The sequence below is a fragment of the Xiphias gladius genome, chromosome 2, assembly GCF_016859285.1.
Source record: "Xiphias gladius isolate SHS-SW01 ecotype Sanya breed wild chromosome 2, ASM1685928v1, whole genome shotgun sequence".
In the NCBI taxonomy this organism is placed as follows: domain Eukaryota; kingdom Metazoa; phylum Chordata; class Actinopteri; order Istiophoriformes; family Xiphiidae; genus Xiphias; species Xiphias gladius.
In genome coordinates, this window is record NC_053401.1 from 14,786,021 (window position 1) to 14,810,294 (window position 24,274).

Below are 24,274 nucleotides of genomic sequence, written 5' to 3' on the forward strand. Positions count from 1 at the left end.
GGGAACATCCATCATATCCCCAGATTTGCCCATATTACCTAGTGTGACATTTTCAGTATGTTTGATACTGAAACATGTTTTCCTAGACGATTCAGATGGTTGTCTGGGTTGTTGTATTCTATTTAAATTGCCATTATATTTAGTATCTAAAATAGAAATCAGACTTACCTGTCATAATCACCATTGCAAAGAGCCCGGACAGGAATTTTAAAGGCCTGCCAAACTGGATTTAATGTGTTCTTCACCACCTCTGTCTTGTGGCAGATGGTAAACCTGTGGAGAGAAACAAAGAGAGGCAGAGACAGTGAGACAAGGAAAAGGAGAGAAAGAGAGAAAAAAGATTAATGGGAAGAGAAGAGGGGAAATAGAAAGAGGGAATGGAGTTAGAAGTTAGAATGGAGAAGTATGCACTTCAGAAATATACATATGAGTGGGGATAAAAAATGAAAAATAAAATTAAACTGACTTTCCACTAACTTTCCACTCACTGAAAGTAAAGGTAGAAATCTATGCAATCTACAGTGCTGCCCTGACACACAAAAACACACACTGCAAAACAGGTAATTTCATTAGTCCCTCAGCTTGCAGGTTGACTTGGTATCTTCCTCCCTCAGGGCACAAGGTCTTATCTTGTCACACACTGCAGGATTGAAAAGAGAGCCCACAGAGTCAGATCGAACACTCTCTCTCACACACACACACACACACACACACACACACACACACACACACACACACACACACACACACACACACACACACACACACACACACACACACACACACACCTTTGTTCTAAGGTAAATCAATGAAACCAATTTCCTTTGGATGCAGGGAAGGATTAGACCAAAAATTAAAAAGGAGAAGGAGAGAGGGAAGGAGTTTGAGGAAAGGAAGAGGAGGGGACTCACGTGCCGTCCTCGTTGCTCCTGTAGAAGACCAGGAATGGGTCGGACTTTCCAAAGAAATCTTTTTTGTCTAACTTGTTCCCACAGAACTGCATCATCACTGATTCCTAATGAGCAAAGACAGAAAAAGACAGAGAAAAAACAGAATAAAAATGCATATAGAAAGCATACCTTTATAATTTTTAATGGTTTGTGATTGAACTATCTGTTGGACCATCCGTCCATCTATCTAGTCAACCAGACAGTTAGAGACATCTCCATTTAGAGAAGAATTTCACTTTTAGATACTTGGATATACTCTGACTTCTGGTCTATTGAGGCTGCTACTGATGGAAAAGCTGACGGATTTTTCTCAATGTTGAAAAACTAGAATGCTAGTGCAAAATAGTTGGGAAAAAACCCCTATTTCTTAAAGGACTTGATCCGAAAGCTGTCTTTTATTATTGCTAACTTAGGGGAATGTTGTTTCTGCTATGCTATGGATAAATGTAAGCAGAGGCCAAAATAGGACCCCGGTGATGAAAGATGAAAGATAAATAGGGCTAGTAAAACATCAATGGAGGAGAAAAAAAAGTTTTAATTTGTGCTATTAAGTGACTGCAAACTTAAGAAAAAAAACCCATTTCTCTTTAATAACAATTGACTGGGAGTGAATGGAAAAGGAATTAAAAAACTTTATATTTCTTTTTACACTCTGTTTCAACTATTTCAATATTATCTGAATATAATATATAAACGTTTAAGAAGTGTATGTCCATCCTCACCCTGCAGTTGTTCAGCTCCTCTGCTTTCACAATAATGGTCCCGCATTTCTTCCCTGGAATCCCTCTGTACATGAAACAGCACACAACACAGCAAAAAGTTAAGAGATCCAAGACTAATGTACTAGACATGACCATGTTGTTTACATGTATGTTTAGTCTTACGTCTCTGCTGTTCTCTGCACTTAAGATCAAAGGTTGAGTTGACAATGTGGTATAAATGGCATATATCTCACATTACTTGTTTGGAATTACTATCTTGACATCAGAACAGTGTATACTCTAGAAAAGGAGGCAATTAAAACATCAAGTACAGTATGTCTCATAACACTGGAACTAGTTTCCAGATGAGGTTCAATGCAGGTAATACAGGTAAGATTTCTACAGGTTTCCACAAATATGTCTTGTGTTGAATATTATCAGCACTGTTTGAATGAAAATACAAAAAATAAACAACACAAGGGATGTACCTAAATTCTGATTATTGATCATAAGCCATTCACATTTGATTTATTTTATTCATATCTTGTTTTTGTCTTTTAACAACAGTGTGACGATGTAAGATGTTAAAGAGATGGAGCTGTTTAAGTGATGAGATAAGGTGTGATTTGGTAACAATATATAGACACCATACTTGACTCATCAGTAAAGATGAAAAGTCAGTAAAGATGAAAAGTCAGACAGTGTAAATACTGCAGTGCAGCCGCCTACATTCCAATTTGGCATTTTCATATAATTTTCCTCAGAATGTCTCCTTAGATTAGATTTCTCTACTGTGCCTATATGGACATCAAATGTGTTTATCTAATATATGTTATCTTCCAGATGTTGATTAGTTTAATTTAGAGACCAGCATAGGTCTTGATAGTGTTAAGGACCTAAATGGAGGTCTCACAGATCAATGCAGAAAACCCACCTTTAAATGTGAAAGCACATTATGAAGTAAGACCAACTAAAAAAGTTACATTAATGAGCACAACCCTGTTCAGACTGGTTCAGGAACAAACCTCATGGAAAGTTTTACTACCTCACACTACCTCAAAACATTTCAAAGATACAAAAGGAACACTGTTGAGATGGGGTGTTTATGTTTGTGTGTGTGGCAACATGTGTCCATCTGTTTAAGGGTGTGTGAATGACTTGAATGTTCTTTGGTTGGTAAAGTTAGGTGACAAATTGGTGTGCATGAATGACTGTACTGGTGATATTATGAGGGTGTGTTTTAGTATGTATTTGGACCGTTGCAGCTGCAGTAAATATGTAGATGATGCATGTGTCTGAGGGTGTGTATGGGTAAGCACTTTCCCTGAATAAACACTGTAGTCTTGAAGGTGAACTCAATAACATCATTTACAACAGCCCCACCCGCACACGCACACACACACACACACACACACACACACACACACACACACACACACACACACACACACACACACACACACACACACACACACACACACACACACACACACACACACACACACAGAGTTCTGACTAACTTCACTGTCTGAAACTGGAAATGTTCTTTTAGTCCATTAAGATGTGGACAAGGTCAGATTGTTTAGCTACTGACATTCATCCTCTCCTCTTTAACCAGCCCAACAAACCTGCATTTATATATTTTTTGCACCTTGGGGGTAGCGCAAGCAACAAGCTGATTGAGACAAATTAAGACTGAGACACTGACATGTGTCAGTGTTGTGTTTATGGCTTGTTGCTTGTGTTGCCTGCAACTTGCAACAAAATAGATAAATGCAGGTTTGAAAAAGTTTCTCTGGATATGGTGATGTATCTACTGTAAATACAATCCTCAGACCAGAATTAGTAGTGAAAGAAGCTATCCATGCGCGGAAGGAAGAGCAGGACGACATAATTTGACTTAACTTTTGAGAGGTCTTGCAATCTTACAAAGGCCTGTCGTTTGATGAGCTCCACTCTCAGAACCGCCTGGCAGAAATTGACTCAGGCAGTCATTTAGACAGCCCAGAATTGGGGTCAATGTAATTCAAGTCTCTTTTTATTCCAGCACAAGGAACTAGGGGGAAAGTGCTTTTGAAACGGCACATTTATCAAAATGAAATAGATCTTGGAAATGATGCTTTGCATTGAAGAGGTTTTTTTTTTTTTTTACTTGCAAAAGCAATACCCTTTCTGAAATCTGAAGATTGGAAGAAAAGCTAAAATCGCACCTTAGAGAGAGTAGACTTTTTCTCTTTGTTATTTCCTTTTATTTCCACATAGCATGTGGAGGTGGGGTCAAATAATTTGCATGCATTAGGTGTTTAAAGTGACTAAAAGATATTCAGAGGAACACTGAGAAAGTGAGGCTGACCTTATTCACCTGCCTAAAACATACATATAATTAATGTCACCCACAACAAAGATCCAATCTAGCAACTTTCTCCTGTGGCTGGACAGGCTGAAAATAGTCTCTTTGGTATGGTGAGAAAGGGATAGAGCTAAATAATAAATGAGGCAATACTGATACACCTCCTCTGAGACATATTATTGACACTAGCACCAAGAATTAATTCCATAAGTCATAGGTGTTTTATCTGACTTAAAATACCAGTAAGTCACCTCCTATATTTTAAAACAGTAGAGTAGTAGTATTAGAATAACTCTTTGTAATAATAACAACCTCAGTTGAAAAAGAGCTCTGCCTGTTCTGCCGGTGATTTTATTTTACTTACACAGGCATTATTAACATGCAAACTCAACACAGAAAGGCCGAACCCAGAACCTTAGCACTTGACTCTCCACCCACTTCATCTGATTTTAAACAATTTCATAATATTATTTAACAGCTCTCTCAGTGTAGATATCCAACCTTCAATAATGAACTTTTTCAGATGCTCCTGTCTCTGGTAATTATTTGTTTGACACAAGCAGCATCAAACGTTAAGAGCAGCATAAACAGATGTTGGCACACAGCATGGCATGTGTCAAAGGGTAGAATGGACACCAAAAAGGTAGAGTTAATTAAAAATAATTAGCTGCATGAGTTGTCAGTGTAAAGGCCATTTAAGCTACACATATCAGAGCTAAACATAACCCGGTTTGAGATCAGGAAAGTTCCAGTTCACAATTAAGAAGGTTAAAAAATGTCTACATTGACATTACAGTGTTTTGACTGGTCTTCCTCAGAGAGCTGTTAAATGATAGACGTGAAAGAATAAACAACTGGGAACAAAAATAGCAGTGTGCAGGTATTCATCATGGGTCTATTAAGACCCATTACAGTATTATATCCAATAACATATCACTGTCAGCAGTCACTTTTTAGTATTGCGAGTATTTATACTTTTCACACTTTAAGTACAATTTTCTATCAATACATCTATACTTACTTATTGTACTTGAGTAAGATTTATAACCCAAGACTTTAACCTGTTATCGTTTAATTTTACATTCAGGTATTGTTACTTTCACTAGAGTCCACACTAATCACACAAAAAATGTGTGAAATACGTTTTTGTGTGAATTTATGATTATTATTTTTGTATGATTATTATGATTATTATTTTTCAACCACTAGCATAGCAACCGTTTGCTGTCCAACTCTCTGTATCACATCCAGAGGGTCAAGGAGAAAGTGGTGTTAACGCAGCATTAAAAGGTGAACACATTGTTGAATATTATTATTATTATTTTTAACTTGGATTGTGTGTCTGCTCAACCCAGTTGCCATAATTGGAGAACAGAAGAAGCTATTACAACTTTTAAGAGCACGATGCAGACTTTGTAAAACTCTCTCTCACTATCTCTTTCTTTTTGTTTCTCACCCTCTCAGTCTCAATCATGTCATTTAACTGCAACAATACGTCAGGAGAAATGGTTAAAAGACATACACGCACACACACACACACACACACATCCACACACACACGCGCGCGCACACACACACAGAGAAGCACCATGATTCTGTGTCACTATGACAACTCTGCCAGGCACCTGCAGCAGTATATCGAATGGGATTCCTCTGCTTGTTATTTCCTAAAATGCCTGCTCTCGCTTCTCTGCTTTTTAGAGCCACGGTCATTATTCTGGCCGTGAGATCTGCCTTAAAATAATATGTGGGTGGCAACAGTCAGAACTGTGGAGTTACTGGATGAATAATGTATCTCACAGTTTTTCCTTACATATGCAGGCATAACATACACAATATGTGATAAAGACAACATGGACCTACTCAAAGCTGAAAAAAGAAACAAAAAAATTGGTCCTTAAATGTTATTTTTCTATGTTTAGCATTCATCATGAAGTGTATGATTTTAATGTGTGTTTTGAATAAAAACAGACCTTTGAAAATGCTTGAGATCTGAAAATTTGATACAAGTTCATCATTGCTCTCTTTCTCTGCCAAACTGCTTTCCTCTTTTTAGTTTATTCATGACACAGAAAAGCACTCCAAAGTTGAGAAGTGCTTCAGGAATATCTCAAGCTCTCTTCCTGTGTGCGTATGAGTTTGTGTGTGAGTGTGTGTGTAAGGAAACACTGAATCGTATAATCAAGACACATGGACTTGCAATCAGCGTCTGGCGAGAGACGGGTAATTAAGTCTGGGCCACTTCTGGGCTGCAGTGTAATACTCATGCCTGCTGACACACATGCACAAACAGGGGCTCAGGCATGCACACACAGACCTTACACACATGTCATCTTCATTTTATTCCCAATGAAGGGGGAATACCTGAATAAAATAAAATCAAAATCGAAAGAATCAAATATCATTATATAACATAAGAACATAAGTCATGCCCTGACACACACATACAGTAAACAATCACACAGACGCATTTCCACTAAACTCATAACCATTCTTTCTCAAAAAGGAACATTGACATCAAAGTCAAAGCAGAGGCAGATAGAGAGTTTTTTTTGTCTATTAGTATTTTTGTGTGTTTCTGTGTTCCTCGCACACTTGTATCTAAAACTGTACCAACTTGGCTCTTCCATAGTGAACCGGGGTTTCTCTCTGACCCTGTACCTACTTAAAATGAACATTGAAATATTTTGTTTGTTGGAACAAATGAGGCAAAGACCAAAAAAAGAGAGTGGAGAGAGAAAGAAAGAGACAGAGATGGAGACTTGGAAAGGAGAGAGAAGATAAAAGGATGGAAGGAAAATAGAGTATGAAGAAAAATAACAAGGGAAAGGTTGAAAGTGATAGATCCCCCTGTCACAAACTGCCTTACCGAATATTCAAGAGAGCATCAAAATCAACCAAAGGTTCATACCAAAATTACCAAAGGTAATAAAGTCCGCCTACCAGCACTTCTAAAGCTCATTAATTTACACATTACTTTATGTTTTTTAAACCCTACAAAAAGTGTTAAGTGTTTAAGTGTAAAGCACATAACTTCCCGTGTCATTTTTTGACACTTCACCAGTACAACAGTTTAACTCTTTAACACTTTCCAGTCTTTCAACTAAGCTAAGCTAACTGTGAATTAACATTAACATGTTTTCCAAATGGTCAAACAGTTCCTTTAAACTGTGATTTTAGTCTTTTGAAATTAGGGGTCACAATTTTTCTAATAATGGATATCAAAAATGTATTAGTAAAAGTGTTTATGGCTTGCATATAAACAATTAGCGACTGAGCTAAATACTGTTTTTTAGGACTAAATTTTCAATTTCAAATTTAATGTATGGTTTATTTATCAGTTTCCTGGTAATAAAAGGAATATTACTGCAAAAATGTGCTTTCGGTGTTCAGATCTGACGTGCAATTTTTCTTTTTTTCACAACTACCAAATACCATGTTGACAGGCAAAATATTTTAGATGATGATAGAGAACAAACATCTTGCATCCTCATGTGTGTTTATTAACAGTGTTCTGATATAAGAATGTTGGAAGTTAAGTTAGAGCTCAGTTAAAGCTTCAGATATCATTGTGATTATATATTACAAGAAATAACAAACAACTTACACTCTTTTGAAAGAGGTGAATGCAAGTATCAAACTAGATAGTCCAAGAAACGAAATAACATTAAACAAAGATTCTGCACTTGCTTTATGGGATGGAAGCTTTTTTTAGAATTGATCAACTTGCAATACAGAAAGTTTATTTTGTGGATCATTGATGATTGCACTGGGTAGTGGTCAAATGCAGGTTAAAATAATGGGGGACAACAAACCAGCTCAAATGAGAGTAACACTAAACAGAGGCAAATGTGATATACAAGACACGAACAGTACTTCTGGTCAGCTAGGAACCTTGCAATATAGGATATTGTACTTGTCAATGTTGTGCTCCCTGTTGCTGGAGGCTCTCTGCCACACACACACACACACACACATACACACACACACACACACACACACAAACCTGAATGCCCACTGGAGTTTGATTGAACAGTGTAATTAGCTGTAATTAGCGCTCATTAAAATTGTTAAAGATCCCCCCCATCGTGTAAGGCTGCAGGTGTGTGTCTGACGAAGTCCAACACACACACACACACACACACACACACAAACATACATACATTTCTATTTCTGCACCAAATCACTCATGACTACTTTAAAAACAAGTTCTACAAGTGATCTATATTACACCTGTATTTAAATCTAATAAATGCACTTCCATCATTTTAAGCTGTATATATTTGACGTAATGTGACACAATATATAGAGAGTGAATGTCATCAGCACTCAAAGTACTCCTACATTCCACTCACACAGCTTATACGTTCTTTAACTATTTTCTGCAATTATTCACACAACCTTTTCTGCCAATAATTATAATAACATCATAGACAAGACATATTACACAGTACTTTGACAGTATAGGCTGTCTTTAGCATCATTATTAATTATGTAAGGATTTGTTTACTTCCTCAATCCTGTTACCTTCAGGGAGAGCATATGGCAGCCCATTGATATACAGAACTCAATATACAGAACAAAACAGTGTAATTAGAAAAGAAACAGACTTAGTCAAGACTGAAGAACAAGAGATTTTATATTTAAATGAGCAGCGTTAAGTCCTGTCCTGTCTTATGGGACGATGTGATTTCTTGTCTCAAAATTTAAGACCTTTCACGATTAAATTGAGGACTTTTCTATATATGGACTTACATTTTAAAATTCTAATTTAAGACTTAAAAACTATTTCTTATGGATCCACAATCACCCTGCTTTTGGTAAAAATATAAAATTAAAAATTTATTGTGGTTTTTAAGTGCATTCTTAATTAAATCTCCTCAGAATAAGGCTATAGCACCACGAAGGAGTGTTTGTGTGTGTGTGTGTGTGTGTGTGTGTGTGTAAACGTGTGTAAACGTGTGGATGATGAGTGGATTGGAGGGAAGGGTTTCTTGAGTACAGCTTTCACGGTAGACAACATCGTTTTGCACTTTGGAGAGGTCCCGGTGTACAAATAAGCATGTGCACACACACATAGATGCACAGACAGGGTCTCTCTCTCTCTCTCTCTCTCTCTCTCGCTCTCTCTCTCGCTCTCTCTCTCTCTCTCTCTCTCTCGCTCTCTCTCTCTCTCTCTCTCTCTCTCCCTCTGAGTGGGAAAACTGCCACTGCAATCACCATGGCAGATTGTCGCTCAAGTGGATGACAGTGTTGCTTTGAAACAAAGAGGAATAGTGGTGCGCAAACAATAAAAACACAAAACCCAAACACACACAAATACACACACACATACACACACACATGACCAGGTTTTGACAATGTTCAATGAAGGAATGCCAGCTTGGTTGTTATTTCAACCCTAACATCCCCCTTTTTAGATCTCAAGCCTGGACAAGGGTTCAATTAAGAAGAAAATTGGATTAAAAAGAAAATAAAAAGGAAGCCAAGTGGGCTTCAACTGACAGAAAATATGTGAAAAGGAGGCCAAAAGAGCAACATTTTGCATAAAAGCAGATAATCATGTATACTTTTTAGGGCTCCTAATGAGACAGAAGTATTTTAATATTAACTATCTGTTAATAATAACGACATTTTAAAACAGCTGCTCAGTGCAAGCTAATACTAACGTAGTCCTAAATTTATTTGTTATGTTTGACACAGAATAGCTATATAATCTGAATCACAGCTTTCCGCTAATGAGGTATTTTGTACATATCTGTGAATATAGAGATAGTGTGGAAATGTTGCAGCAGATCAAAGCCAACAGCAGCATCTTAGGAGATGTGTTACACCTTCAAAATGTCGCTAAAATAGAGGTAAAGGGATCTGTCAGTGTCGATATCTTTATCGAAACGGCTGGCCTCTGTTTATTTGTTAATAGGGTCTGTGGATCATCAACTGTAACTCGTGTGCTAGGAATAAATTCTCGTGGGGGATGGGTAGCTGCGGCAAAATGGTATACAAAATAGATATACTTAAAAAAGTAATTTGAGTGGCTATGGCCTCAGCTCAGTTCATCCCTAGTTTTAATTCAGAAAATAATGTTTTAAACGCTGACATACATACATGAGCATTTTAAAAATATTAACCATAATTTTTAGTCATGTCTCCAACATTTAAAATCCTGAATGTTATCATCTGTCCATTTATAAGAAAAGATTAGATTTATTTGTAGATGAAAGCGTGGTGAAAAATTATCCAATGTGTCTGTCATTAATTAAAGCAATGATTCTCAAACAACATACTGTCATACAGATCATGCAATGGTTTGCCCTTAGCAGTGGTTATTTGGTGAAGAGTGGAAAGCTAATACACTTACGAGTGTGGGAAAGATGCCCCATTTTAATCCTATTAAAGTAGTATCAAAACCAACAGGTCACTCTGACATCATTAATCCTAATGTGTAATGCATGTTATGTTATTGTGCATGAATTCCACCTTCCTTGCATGAAAATGGATGCATCAATCTCTAAAGGTTATAAATAAGAAGACTGCAGGCTCATTTAAGCTGTGATGTACTGCTTCTCCTTAGTCGTCATCATTTTTAACTTGAAATTTCACATAACTTCATGTACACTGAGAACACTTTGTAAACTTGTGAATACTGCAGCACTGACAGCTAGTATAACAACAACCAAAAGGAATGTAGAAGTATAAACAAGCTCATGCCTTCGTGGACATACATGCAAGGAAACAAATGTATACATACACAAACCGATGCAGATATCAAAATCTCTATTGGTTGCTGCAGAAGACGGGCTGTCTAACAAGCCTGAAACACAAAACGTATTTTTGTGTGTATGTGTGTATGTTCATTAGCAACATCTGTAGGTATTCACTGTTCCTTGCGTTTAGTTTCCCCGTAAACATAAGTCATGGATGCACCCTTGATATGGTTTGAGTCACTCCAAGCAGCAGGTATTCTTTACTGAGTGAATGTAAAGATGCTGTTTCTCACAGCTCCCTGAACTACATTTCATCCACTGAACTACAGCTCATCTTATGTGACTCAAAGGATTTCATTGTTTTTCTCATGGATATACTGATTTTCACACTGCTTTTTAAAGGAGCTATATGTAAGCTTTGCTACTGCTACACAGCCAACGTTAGCATTAACCACTGTTTACTTACCAGTTTATAAGACGTAACACGTTCATAACACGTTGTGAATGCAGCATCAAACTTCATTCCTTTACTCGCCAAGAGCTGTTTCCAAAAAGGCAATGCCATGGAAAGCAATGCCAATGTTAACTCCTGTGTTGCTGCTATTTCTATCACTTCTTTTCTTCTTCCAAAATTACCATTATAACCAGCTAGCCCCAGCTGGCCCGTCTTGTCACTTTATAATAGCAAGTCACTGTAGTGTCCAGGCTGCCATGAAGAAGTAGCGCTGCTCAGAGGGCAATTATAACCTCTTGTAATGTAAACGCAATGCTGGATGAAGCTTTTGGCAAGCAACCATCACCACCACCCACTACAGTCAAGAAACCACGTTCGGTGGCAGACAAAACTTATATATAGCCCCTTTAACAAGTCACCTTGTTAGTAAGTCAGGTGGATTTACAGTACCAGTCTCACAGATGGTTACCAAGAAGCTGTCATTTACCAAACGTCTTGAAGAATGAATGAAAATTTATCATGAATCACAAATCAAGTACTGTATACTTCTTTGAAACAGCACACTAGTTAATTTTCTTTACTAATTTACTTTGAAGATAAATGCTATAAAAAAATAAAATAAAAAAAAATCTATATGAGTACAAAGTTGCAGCTATGCTTTTCCTCTGTGAATGTTATTAAAGGAATAGTTTGAAATTCTGTCTCGCCAAGAGTTACATGAGGGAACTGACACCACTTTCATGTCTATACAATTAATGTGTAGCTAAGAATAGCAGATGATTAGCTTAGCATGAGACTGGAAACAGGGAAACTGCTAGCTGGCTCTGTCCAGTGTTTTAAGACTACTAGCAACTCTAAAGTTTAATAATTAACATGTTATATCTTATTTATTTAATTTGTACAAAAACCGAAGTATAAAAACAACAATGACATAAGGCTTCCAGCCAACCGTTGAAGATATAGTCAGTATGTAATTCCCCCTAAAACCACAAATTGTCATTTTTACATTTCTGCTTTTGTATGGAGCTTTAGTGGTGTAGACTAGCCATTTCCCTGTGCTTCAAGTCTTTATGTTAAGCTAAGCTAATTGCCTGCTGACTGTAGCTTCCAGTGGTGGAAGAAGTACTCATAACTTATACTTAAGTGAAAGTAGCAATACACCATTGTAGAGGAAGTCATGTATTCAAATTTTTACTTAAGTAAAAGTAAAAAAGTAAGAGCCTCAAAATATACTAAGTATTAAGCATCAAAAGTAAAAGAACTAATTATGCAGAATGGCCCATTTCAGAATAATGTATATTGTATTATTGGATTATAATTACTGATGCAGTGATGGTGGAATTGTTAACCTATGATAATTAATTTAAAAGGTATCTCCCTCTGAAATATAGTGAAGTAGAAGTATAAAATAGCATAAAATTGGAATACACAAGCACAGTACATGTACCTCTAAATTGTACTTAAGTACGGTACTTGATGTACTGTACTGGTAGCTTCATATTTAGTGTAAAGACAAGAGAGTGGTATCAATTTTGTAATCTAACTCTCTGCAAAAAAACAAGTGTATTTCCCTAAATGTCAATCTATACCTTTGAATTGGGTTATTTTCAGCTATTTATATAAAAAATTTATATAGTCTGTTTGTATAGAAAAATACATAGTCACTTAACCCCACTTTTCAACCATTATCACAGAACTATAGCTGTAGAAAACTGCAGCAACTCATGTCAAGAGTACTGACTACTTAAAGAATGTTCACAAGGGAAAGACATTTCCCTCAGTGACCATTTTTCAGACACAATAGAGCCTTCAAAAAATGACGAAGCCATGGCAGATAAAGAGAACAATCTTTGTGAAACAAATGCAGATGTAAAACAAGCTTGCACAATTAAGTCAATTCTTAAACATAGTAACTCCCAAATGAAATGCCTGGGTTCTATACTCTGTAGGGAAAATATCCACAGCATCCCTGGTAATCATTTCCTTTTGTGTGCAGTGACCATCAATCAACACTGGTCAGACAGTCATTTAAATATTGGCAGCTTTGGGCACACATACTCACCCTAGAGCTTTTTCCACACGACTGCCCAATGAACCAACCACCTCCCCGAGAGTAGAGTAGGCCTGGCCCAGAAAATCCTGCAGAGTCAATGAGAGAGAAGTGGGGCCGTTTAAACACACAAAATTAAAACACATAGAATTCAATCAGTAAAACAAGACTGACATAAAATTACTCACAGCAATAAAGCAACAGAGCCCCCTTCCTGATCTCTACTGAGTGCAGCCCTACAGCTTCCAACCCCTTGAAACACCTCTGCATTCTCCAGTGACAGATAATATTGGCAAGTAGATTGAGCCTTCCTCCCACCAGCCCTCACACCTGCCCCACTCTGCTCCCTTGTCACTTTCCTGGTAAATTAAACCGCCATCACCTAATGAAACTTTACAGCTGATACTGACAGAAACGCGGACATGGAAAGAAGAGTATATATACAAAAATCAATGTGTATCAGTCCTGGAAAAAAATACGAAGTTGTCTGTCCTCAAAAAAGAATGGCAATCAGTTTATCCATCGTAAAATATAGTATGTATGAAAAAAAAGACTAATGTATGGAAGCTATTATAGAAACATGCCATCTTCATCCCTCTTTTACCAGGGGGAACACTGGTGAGAACATTGTTCATTATTGGACACTCTCTAATATCTGACTGGAGCAGCTCCAAGCAGCACTAACATAATAGATTCTCTTTGCTCCATTGATTAGCCTCTTCTGTTATTCTGTTTATATCTCTATCCATCTACCCAGCTGTATGTCTGCCTGTCTAGCTTGTATAGAGTCACTGATAGAGAGTCACATGACTTTACTTTGCCATAAACTAATATGTTTTGGCCATAATTAGTGGTGTAATAACACTTTAAAAGGATTTTTATATATTCCCCTGTGTCTGATGTAGACGCTGTGCAGTGAAGTCCCAAGCTCCTAGCAACTGTGGTTGTTGCCAGAAGAAGGTCCATTGGAAAATTAGCCGTGTGCAACTAATGGCTAAATATATAACAGTATGGGCTAGAAAAAGATTTAATGTGAAAAATATATTTGTATAGGTGTAGTTCCATTCAGTAATGTTCCATAAAAATGAAGTGTTTAATAGATAAGATAGATAGATAAGATCCAAAGCAGAGGAGGAGTTCAGGCCGACTGTAAGCAGATTGATAAGGATGGTTAAAAACATTATGGATACCATTTTAAGGTTAATATACTGGGAATTCAATACTAATGCTACTATTTTTGAAAAACTATAGGTGTTTTGGAAATACTAAGCAGCCAGGGTGATACCTGAAACTTGAGTTATGCTGCACGATTTATTTGAGAAGTTCATTGCTACAGAGTTTAGTACTGCTTTCTAATAAGTAAATCTTTATAAAAGGTTGACATGTCGTAGCTTATTGCTCTATGAAAGGAAAAGTTAGATATTTTGGGAAATACGTGCATTGGCTTTCTTGTTGACAGTTGGATGAGCTATATAGCTACAGCCAGCAGCTGGCTAACTTAGTATAGCACAAATACTGGAGACAGAGGGACACAGCTAGTCTAGCTCTGTTTGAGGGTAACATAAGCTGCCTACCATCACCTCTAAAGCTTACTAATTAACATGTTATATCTTGATTGTTTAATCTACAGAAAAAGCGTACAGTGTAAAAACAAGAAGTTGTGGTTTTACTTGGAATTACATGTCAAACTTTTTCTGGGCCACGTGCAGTGACTTCCTAGAGTCTTTTCATTTTAACAGTTTGGGGATTGTACGGATTAAAGGGGCTAAAAGGGTGGTGGTGATGGTTGCTTACCAAGAGCTTCAGCCATTGTTTCGTTTACAAGACAGGAGGTTTGAATGCTAAGCAAAGTTAAATTAGCCGACTACTAGTGGTAGCTTCATAGTTACCATACAGACATAAGAGTGGTATCACTGTACTTAAGTAAATCTCGACAAGAAAGCGAAGTGCATTTCCCAAAATGTCTGACTGTTTTTCCAGAAGGGCAAGCTGTCCAGTAGTGTTACCAATGAATTAAAGACATATAGTTTGATTGGAGTGGGGGGAATATACATGCACCCTAACAACCTGGCAACCCTAAAGTCATTCTTATTTCTGGCTTTTAATTGACCTATAAAGCATTGCTAAATTATTTTTTAAACCACTGACAATTCCATTAATTACAACAAACTCTTTATAAAAGCTTATTAGAAAGTGGTACTTAGAATTTTTACAGGTGTTTTTATCCTTTTATGTTGTCAGAGGCCTTCCATATTTGGAAGCTCAGAATGTGCAGACAAACATGTAATCAGAAGTGCACTTCACCTTGACCTATAAAGCATTGCTAAATTATTTTATTAAACCATTGACAATTCCATTAATTACAACAAACTCTTTATAAAAGCTTATTAGAAAGTGGTACTTAGAATTTTTAAAGATGTTTTTATCGTTTTATGTTGTCAGAGGGATTCCATATTTGGAAGCTCAGAATGAGCAGACAAGCATGTAATCAGAAGTGCACTTCAGGAAATATCTTTGAATTAGCTTTCCAACCCATTTCATATGAATGACATTTTCTTTGATTTGTAACGTTTTTCTGAAATGTATTCAAAATAGATTTGCTTCACAACATGGTATACAAATTAGTGCATTCTCATGAACATGACAGTGTCAGTGTGTGTTTTACCGCTCCCCTACTTTGTCCACCTTTCCCTCTATATTTCACACTCATTCTCACCTGGTTCCCTGGTGTACCTGGAGACTACAGCTCCCATGCTAAAACACTATCTAATGGATTGGCTCTCCAGTTTTCCCTCCTGAGACCTGCATTGAGGCCAGTTAGATAGTACGCTGCCTCTGAGTCAACATGCCTGTATCATCTTGTATGAGATTATTGATTTCAAGAAATTGAGGCAAGGGGGAGGAAAGACAGAGTCAGGGAGAGAAATGGAAAACGGAGAGATGGAGGGGAAGTGAAAGAACAAGTGTATCAAAGCAAAGGTGACAATACCATAATAAGGGGGAAAGACAAGAAAAAAAGATAAGGGAAACACAAAAGGAATGGAATGCATTCAGAGAGATAACAAAGTGACATTAAACGAGAAGAGAAAATCCTAAGGGGGACTAAACTTGCTTTGAGAGACTGCGAATGTTTCTTACCGTGGTATTAAATTTATCTACACCTAGTTTCATACAGTTGTTGACAAATAAATGCCAGCTGTGCAATTAATGGATTTCATTTAGCTATTTTAAAAATGCAACTCTAAAAACTGACCTAAAATTAAAGCTTATTATGAATTATTGTTGGAGAACCTAGTATTAGGGATGTCCCGATCAAGTTTTTCTTTCCCTGATACCGACCAGATCCTTTAATATAGTTTATCTGCCGATACCAACACTTCTGTTAATGCTAAATAAATGTATACTACTTATTCTCACACACCTTATTTTTGTGACCTTCTTGATCCAAATAATGAGTCGTGGTTCAAAAATATAGTGTGTGAGATGAAATTCTTGATAGGATATGAGTCAGAGTTCAGTTTGAAGAATTCAACCACTGACAGTGAGAAAGCATAAAAAAAAAAGACGTCTCACTCTGTTGAATTTGATGGTTAAAAAAAACCACTTGGTTCACTCGTGGTTGTACAGTGGTGTTACAGAGTGGCGATTCTTCTTTCACAAACTATCTTTGATAATTACTCACAGCGGCATGCAAAGAGCACACAAATCAACAACAGCCAAGTTTAATTTAGACCTTTCATCATGTTACTTACAGACTTAATATTAATTAGTGAGAGCTGACATGGCGTACTGATGTGGACATTCCTCGCTCAGTACCAGCTTAAAATGAGAAGCTACAGCTTAATGTTTTCTATACTGCTTTGCTAATGATTATTAGCGTTGGAGCTTAGTGAATCTGTGTATTTTTCCAACCTCGGTTTCTGAACTCGGAGTCACTCGCCGCTGCGTCCAATTAATATTTCACATTCACACACGCTAAATCTCACTGGCTTTATGCAGCGGGATGCTGCAGTGTAGAGACTGACTGTCTTAACGGAGAGGAGCTGCAACACTAGCAGGCTGAGGTGGTCAAAACACAGAAGAGTACAGTGATGAAAGGTTTTAGCTGATAGCAATCCATTAAAATATGACTGGATATTGATCCTGATACTGATTCTTAGGATCATCCCTACCTATTATATTTTTTCTCCTGAGGTCATCCATAGACCATAGAAAAATAATTATTTCAATTTCGGGGTAAATAAGTGTAGTTAACAACGCAGTCCACTGCCAAATAATAGGAAAACAGGGAAAAGGCCTTTGTTGGTCACAACCAGATGCCCCTTGACAGGGCAAGCGTTGTTCAATTTTAATTTTTTGCTTTATTCCAATTTTAAAAAAAAAACACAATTATAACAGCGTGCAGTAGGAGACTGTAAGATTCACTTAATCAGCTTACGTATTACTTTGGGAGTCTAACCACATTCTATGTTTTAGGTTGTAAACTATCAGGTGTACTCATAAAAGAAGAAAAATCCTCAATCTAATACTATTTAGGAGGACCTTAGAGTAATATTTTGATTGACTTATTATTATCTAATCCTCTTTACTCATGTCTCACAATCCCCATTTCGTTTTGCACTTTCCAGTAATGTCAGCCTTCTTACCTGTTTTATTACACAAAACAGGGAAGTCATGTGACTGTGAGTCTGTGTTGTATGTTAGGTGGGTGGACTGGTTGGGCTGAACACTGAAAAGCAAAAACTGGTAAGACCTAAGGGCTGAAGTGTGGTCCCTCGGGGCAAAATGACAGTTGCAGCTCTGCTAAGAGGCAGACTGGGGCACAAAAGTCAAGTGAGTGTAGCTTAAAGGAGTATTTTCACAGAACCACACAATCACACACAAATATGTATAATGTAGTAATTCTTTTCCAGGTAGTCAAAAACTGCTGAATAGAGGGAGGAAGCAATACATGTTTGCACACTGGCATTTATAGAAACTAAAGCTATAATATAAATATCCAGTTGACGGCTAGATTAGAGTGAAAGAGGAGAAAAGACAGCTATATGAGACTGATATCGAATTTGTTTTTGCTGCTGTTGTATTGTTTTTTATTGCCTTCTATCATTTTATTGTTGTATGACTTCTTTGCATTGGACAGCGATAGTCCAGGTCATAGACTGTTGACTGTGTTACCACAGCAAACACCTGCTCAAACACGTCTCAGATATCACTGTAAAGCCAATTTTATAAAAACAGTTATGTGCACACAAGATTACAGTCAGACACAGACCTTTAGGATAGATACACTGTGAAGCACACTGAATATTTCAAAGTTGTCAATTTAAGCAGTCATTTCCCACTATTGTTGCTAAATAGAAGTGCCACCTTTGGAAGGAAAAGTTAAGACATTTTGGGAAATACGCTTATTAAATTTCTTGCTAACTCAGCTTAGCATAAAGACTGGAAACAGGGGTAAACAGCTAGCCTGGCTCTGTCCTAAAATGACAAAATCTGCTTACCAGCACCTGTAAAGCTCAGTGATTGACACATTTTATCCATATGTTTATTCCGTACAAAAGCCATACTGTAAAAACTACAGAAGGTTAAGCACTGAACTAGTTTGATTAGTTCTTGGCTGTGACCAGTAACTTTGTCATCTTTGCTGGTTGCCTGGAAACTGGTCAATTAGTTCAGCATATAACGTGCGAAAATGTCAACATGTAAAAAGGGTTAAAGATTTTTAATACATGCTGATGCATTAGTACCTCTACAAACGTTTACTAACTAGATGTTACTCTACTCAATTCATCAAACAAGAGATAAGTGGTTCAAAATAACGGACTAACTGTGATCTCCTGGTCCAGTGATCAGAAATAAACTGAACATTGGAAAACAATTGCCTTAAATTGATATTCAATTGCTCTAAACATAACCTGGCAAGCCTTTGGAATGGTACAAGCTGCGTCTGCCTCTTTGAACTACAATCTTCATAATGCAGTTAGTATGACACAGCCATTAGTTTTTGAGAGCAAAGTCCAAGTTATCACATTGTTGGTTCTAATTACCGTTATGCTAATCACTGCTCTCAGTGCAAAAAAGCGGGGTGGACAGGGGAAATCGGTGTTTATTTAATTTTACAATGAATTACAGGCCATTCTGGGAAAATGCTATTATAGTAGATGATAAACACACTCATTGTATGGCCAGATTAATGTTATGTGGCTGAAATGAGGCTAATGGGAGGTAATTACAAGGACAGCAATCATGCTCACACAAACACTCACTCACACCCGCACAAGGAAATCAACAAAGTGTGCAGAGACAGAAATAAATGTGAACACACATGCCTCCATGTATGCACAAAAATGCATGTAATCAAGACAAGTTTGGGTACTCACATGTTTTGACAGGTTGGCGCTCTTGGAGTCAACATCATACCTACAGAAAAAGGGAAGAGAGAGTGAGAGGGTCAGTGCATTAGAAAGCGATGGAGGGTGACGGGAGCTCAGCTGGCAACACAACAGGGATTACAGACAGGGTAAATCAGTAACGGGGCCAAGCAGCTTGTCAGCCACGATTTCGCAAGAGGATCTGGGGAGTTCACTTCCCAACATCACAGGCTCACGGACATCCTCCATTAAACTGACACTAAATGGACTAATTGGCAGTCACACATATGATTGTGAAGGTATACATGTTTTTGCTTGTGAGACACAGATAAAAAAAAAATTCTGTGCTAGTGAGTAAATATGTAAATAAATGTCTGTCTTCCTTTGTGTTTCCATCTCTTCTAATTAGTTAGTTTTAGTGGGCCATTGTGATATTTTTTGATGTATGTTTGAAAATTATTCACACTTTTTATTCCTTGATTTCGCCTGCAGGCCTCACATACATACACTACTGTAGAGAGAAAAATTTGTCCAGAAATGGACCCTCCAGTACAGAGGCAACTCTAAAGAATGGGAAGCAATCAGACAAGCCATTCACTCAGTGATGGATGAATAATGTACACCCTGTGTGTGTGTCTGTGATGTGTGTGCTGCACATTGAGTAATTTGGATTCTAATCAAAAGCATGACTGAATATTTAAAATAATTAAATACAATTGTGGCATCTCATCTTCAGCACCTATGCTCAGCCTTTTTTAACCTTTAAAGTGTCTCTCCCAGTCAGCTATCTATTCTCTAAACTAGAAAGGCTTGATTATCAACAACCGTATGGACATTTATGTCATTGTATGTGTTTTTGTAAATTCTCATCTAAATGAATGTTTTTTATCTCTTTATTTGGGGAAGCATAAAACTATAGATAGTTGTTCAAATCACACAACACGCCTACTTTCCATATAAACTTATCATTCCAGACCCCCAGTTTCACTATGATCACACAATGTTGAGTATGGAGAGATTAATAAAAATATAACATGTAAATAAATAAATACTAAATAGTTAAGCCCAATTTTAATCATATATATAGTGCCCCTGTCCCTTTTAGAATTACTAGTAGTACTATTAGTAGTAGTACTACTAATAGTTATAGAGTGATACAGATTGTAAGTTAAACTGCTTTGAAATCCATACATACACACTATTAATGGTGATAAAGACTTGCAAAGAGGTCTATTACACACAATACATTGTCATCATTCCTATTTAGAGGACATACTGTATTTCATAACCTCTGCTCCATAAGTTTTTTTTTTTTTTCACACAGATCTCATATTCATGTGCCTGAAGGAGGAAACAGTCTTTCATCTGCTATCATCTCAGACTGTATTACCCTCTGCACCAGCTATCTATGGATGTTAGACACGAAAGAGCAGTAAGCTAGGTCCACAAACACACACATGTACAAAACACACACACACGCACATATGAGCAGACATTAAAGTAGAGGAATGCAGATGCAAACACATTCACACATACATAAAAGGCACATGCAAGTTTCTCTCACAGTGATGCAGACCCTGAATGATAGCAGTATCAACACCCATGCATGCACGCATGCACATAAAAACACAGAGACACACACAGGACCAATAAAAAGCCAGCATGCTCTTTTGTTCCTCAGTTTTATTCGGAAAACCACTTAAGAGACAGCAAGCATAGAGACATGCATTCATACATTTATACAACTACTTGAAAAAATGAGAAGGCACAGACACTCACACAATACAGATGTCCTTACATATACTGGGTATGCAATGTCACAGCACAACTAGTGTTGTCAGTGTGTGCATTTTATGTGTGTATGTCTTCACAGAGTACTTAGAAAAACACATTTGGATGCCTGTATGTGATTTGTAAATAAGAATATACAAACATATTGTTGAGAGTTGCTTCACTGTTCAAGAGAACCCACTGGAATGAAATTTGACACCTACTATAATCACAGAAAAAAAAAGATTATACAGGTAATAAAAAATACATTTTAGTGGTTGTTATGTCACCGTCGCTAAACTGCACACATAGCCACAAGAAAGTGCAAACACAAACACAAAACATTGTCACCATGGTCTCAGACAGTATGTGGGAATGCACACGCATACATAAATTTTGCTTTGGTCTTGGGGAATGGGTCTGTCTACATGACCCTGTCACACTTGTGAGATGACAACACGAGTATGTGCGGTGACAGAGCAGCAAGCTGAGATACTGAAACACTAGTACATGTATGCACACACTCAAATGGGTACTACCAGAAGAGACAGCATACTGTACAATGATCTACTGACACATGACAAATTAAGAGTGTTCACTACTTTTGTTCCAGTAATTTTAGCGTCGTAACAGTAATGCTCTCTCTCTCTCCTCCATCTCTCATAGGCAAACACACACCAACAGGCATACATGCAGAAACACTAGCTCCTCTTCACAGTCTAACTTTCAGATCCAAAAAGCAAAGGAACCAAAATTAAGTGTGAGATGTAATCATAGAGCTTATACCACATTTATATACAGTACAGTACCATTTAATATAATTTTATGTGGTACAGTGCTCACTAGTACGTGAGACTGATGCAGAGATTCAGCTTAATTATAAATGAGACTTAGTTTTGAGAGGTGCACTTAGTTTTGAGAGGTGCACTGATAGTGCCACCTGCCAATACTAATACAATGGCATTTCTATAAGAGACTTGGTACAATCAGATGCAAAGCAGGTTTAGCTTTTTACTTCGTGGCTAATTTGGAGGGAGTACTGTTCTTATCTGTATCCATGCCAATGCCGCAATCAGATATCAGCAGTAAAAATCATACTGGAGCAATACCAATATTGCTTTTAAAGCTGCTATCACCTAATATAGAGTATATGCCAACATACTTAGACAAATGATGCCATCCCAGTTAAATACAATAATATTACTATATGGTAGTGTCAATGTATAAGAGGAAGATTCATCCCTGCATAACCTTTAGAAAATCCCCTGGGGAAAAATCTTTGGAAAAACCTTTTAAAAAAGTCTTAATAGTAATATTAGCATGATTATGCAGCAAACTGTCTGAAAACAGCTTTTAAATGTTGAAATCTACAAAAAAAACTGTTTAAATGATGCAGTTTGTAATAAAAAAATCGCATTCTTTCTTAGCCAATCTCCATTGCATATTTGTATCAAGTTGTGCTCTTGTTCTTGTAACTGTTTTACAACAGGCCAAATACAAGGTGATATGGATGGATGTTAATCGAGTGACCCCTGAATTGTACAATCTACTTAACCTTCTCTCAATTTACATAAATTGAGCGCAAATTATACTAGTAGAATAGAGTAGGAAACACTAGTTTATGCCAACTGAAAAGTAAATAAATAAAACCTTTGATAAAAGCTAAGTACTTGTAGCTCTAGAATGAAATAATTACAAACTTTAATAATTCCTCATTTTGCAGGTGAAATCTGGAATTCTTCTGAGGTTGCATGGAGACGGAATTCATATTTTAGGAATCAATAATGTAAAAAAGACAGTTTCTAGAAGAGTCTTCTGACACTGAAAGATCAACTCCAGGACCTTAAATCTAATTTTACCTTTACATTGTGTGTTGCCAGAACAAGTATTAATCTTATCAAATATTAATATTATGATGACATAGACATACATACACACAGGTGTGGACCTTACTTACAAGTCAAATCTGAGGTTCTGCCGCTCTTCAAAGAAGTAGTCCAAAATGAATTTCCGCACAAAGTCTGGGTTTAGCGTGTTGTCAATCACTTCTGTTCTCCCAAACTAAACAAAGAAAGTGAGATAAAAGATAGATAAGAATACCTTATGAAGAAATTGCAAGGCAAGCAATTTTTTCCTCAATATATTTCTGCTTTTCTAAATGGTGGGCCATTCAAATTTGTCTGTTTGATGCCCCAAATCTACATGTTCTATAAAAATGCCAGTAGAGATCAAAAACATTATGTATCATTTTAGTATTTCTTGAGCTCACGAAATGTTAAAGCTTCAACCTTACACAAATCACAGTTCTTGCAAGCACTCTCTGAAAAGCGATTCATGTGAATAACTCATCACCAGCAAGTTTCTCCTCAGGAGACACATTGGGGGAGGGGCTGGTTAAAGAAGATTATGTACAGCTTTAGAGTAATGAATGCACAGCTGCTGTAGTATCAAGTAGGTGGAGGTCAGGTAGGTCCCAGTCTAGCATTTAACTTAGCTTGTTAATAATGCATGCATATGATGGGCTACTCAGAGCTATGAATAACTGGGAATGATTGGGGCTGCAAGCTTTGCCCCCTCATTTAAATTCATGAATGTTCATTATTGTGAAACAAACTGGTATTTGCAGTACAGTCATCTGTGAGTGAACGCATGCTCATACACTTCTACTAGCACAAACAAAGTGGGGTTTCTTATCATAATTAGTGCAGATTAATTAATAAAATTTGGCTTCAATCGTATAATCCAATTACAATCTTTGTATTACAACATACTGTGAGTAATAAGTAGAAAATAGAAATGATTTACATTCAGTATATACACTAATAAGGCTGACAGGCTACTTTAGAAAATGTAAATCATTTCTACTATCTTAACAACTATTGGATGGATTGCCAAGACATTTATGGTTCGCAGAGGATAAA

At 37.0% G+C, this 24,274-nt stretch overlaps 1 protein-coding gene across 7 annotated transcripts in view; it reads right to left on the minus strand.

Annotated features, from left to right (window-relative positions):
• Nucleotides 1-24,274, minus strand: part of LOC120799632 (copine-8) — a 97,370-nt gene that overhangs the window by 40,281 nt on the left and 32,815 nt on the right. For 6 of the 7 annotated variants that reach the window (XM_040144873.1, XM_040144856.1, XM_040144863.1 and 3 more), the window contains exons 4-9: nucleotides 23,311-23,414; nucleotides 19,593-19,632; nucleotides 13,225-13,301; nucleotides 1,673-1,736; nucleotides 912-1,015; nucleotides 169-273 (exon numbers count right to left, since the gene is read on the minus strand). In XM_040144873.1, the coding sequence (XP_040000807.1) occupies nucleotides 169-273; nucleotides 912-1,015; nucleotides 1,673-1,736; nucleotides 13,225-13,301; nucleotides 19,593-19,632; nucleotides 23,311-23,414 (494 nt within the window). The remainder of the gene's footprint in view (nucleotides 1-168; nucleotides 274-911; nucleotides 1,016-1,672; nucleotides 1,737-13,224; nucleotides 13,302-19,592; nucleotides 19,633-23,310; nucleotides 23,415-24,274) is intronic. The other variant, XM_040144882.1, reaches the window with a different exon arrangement.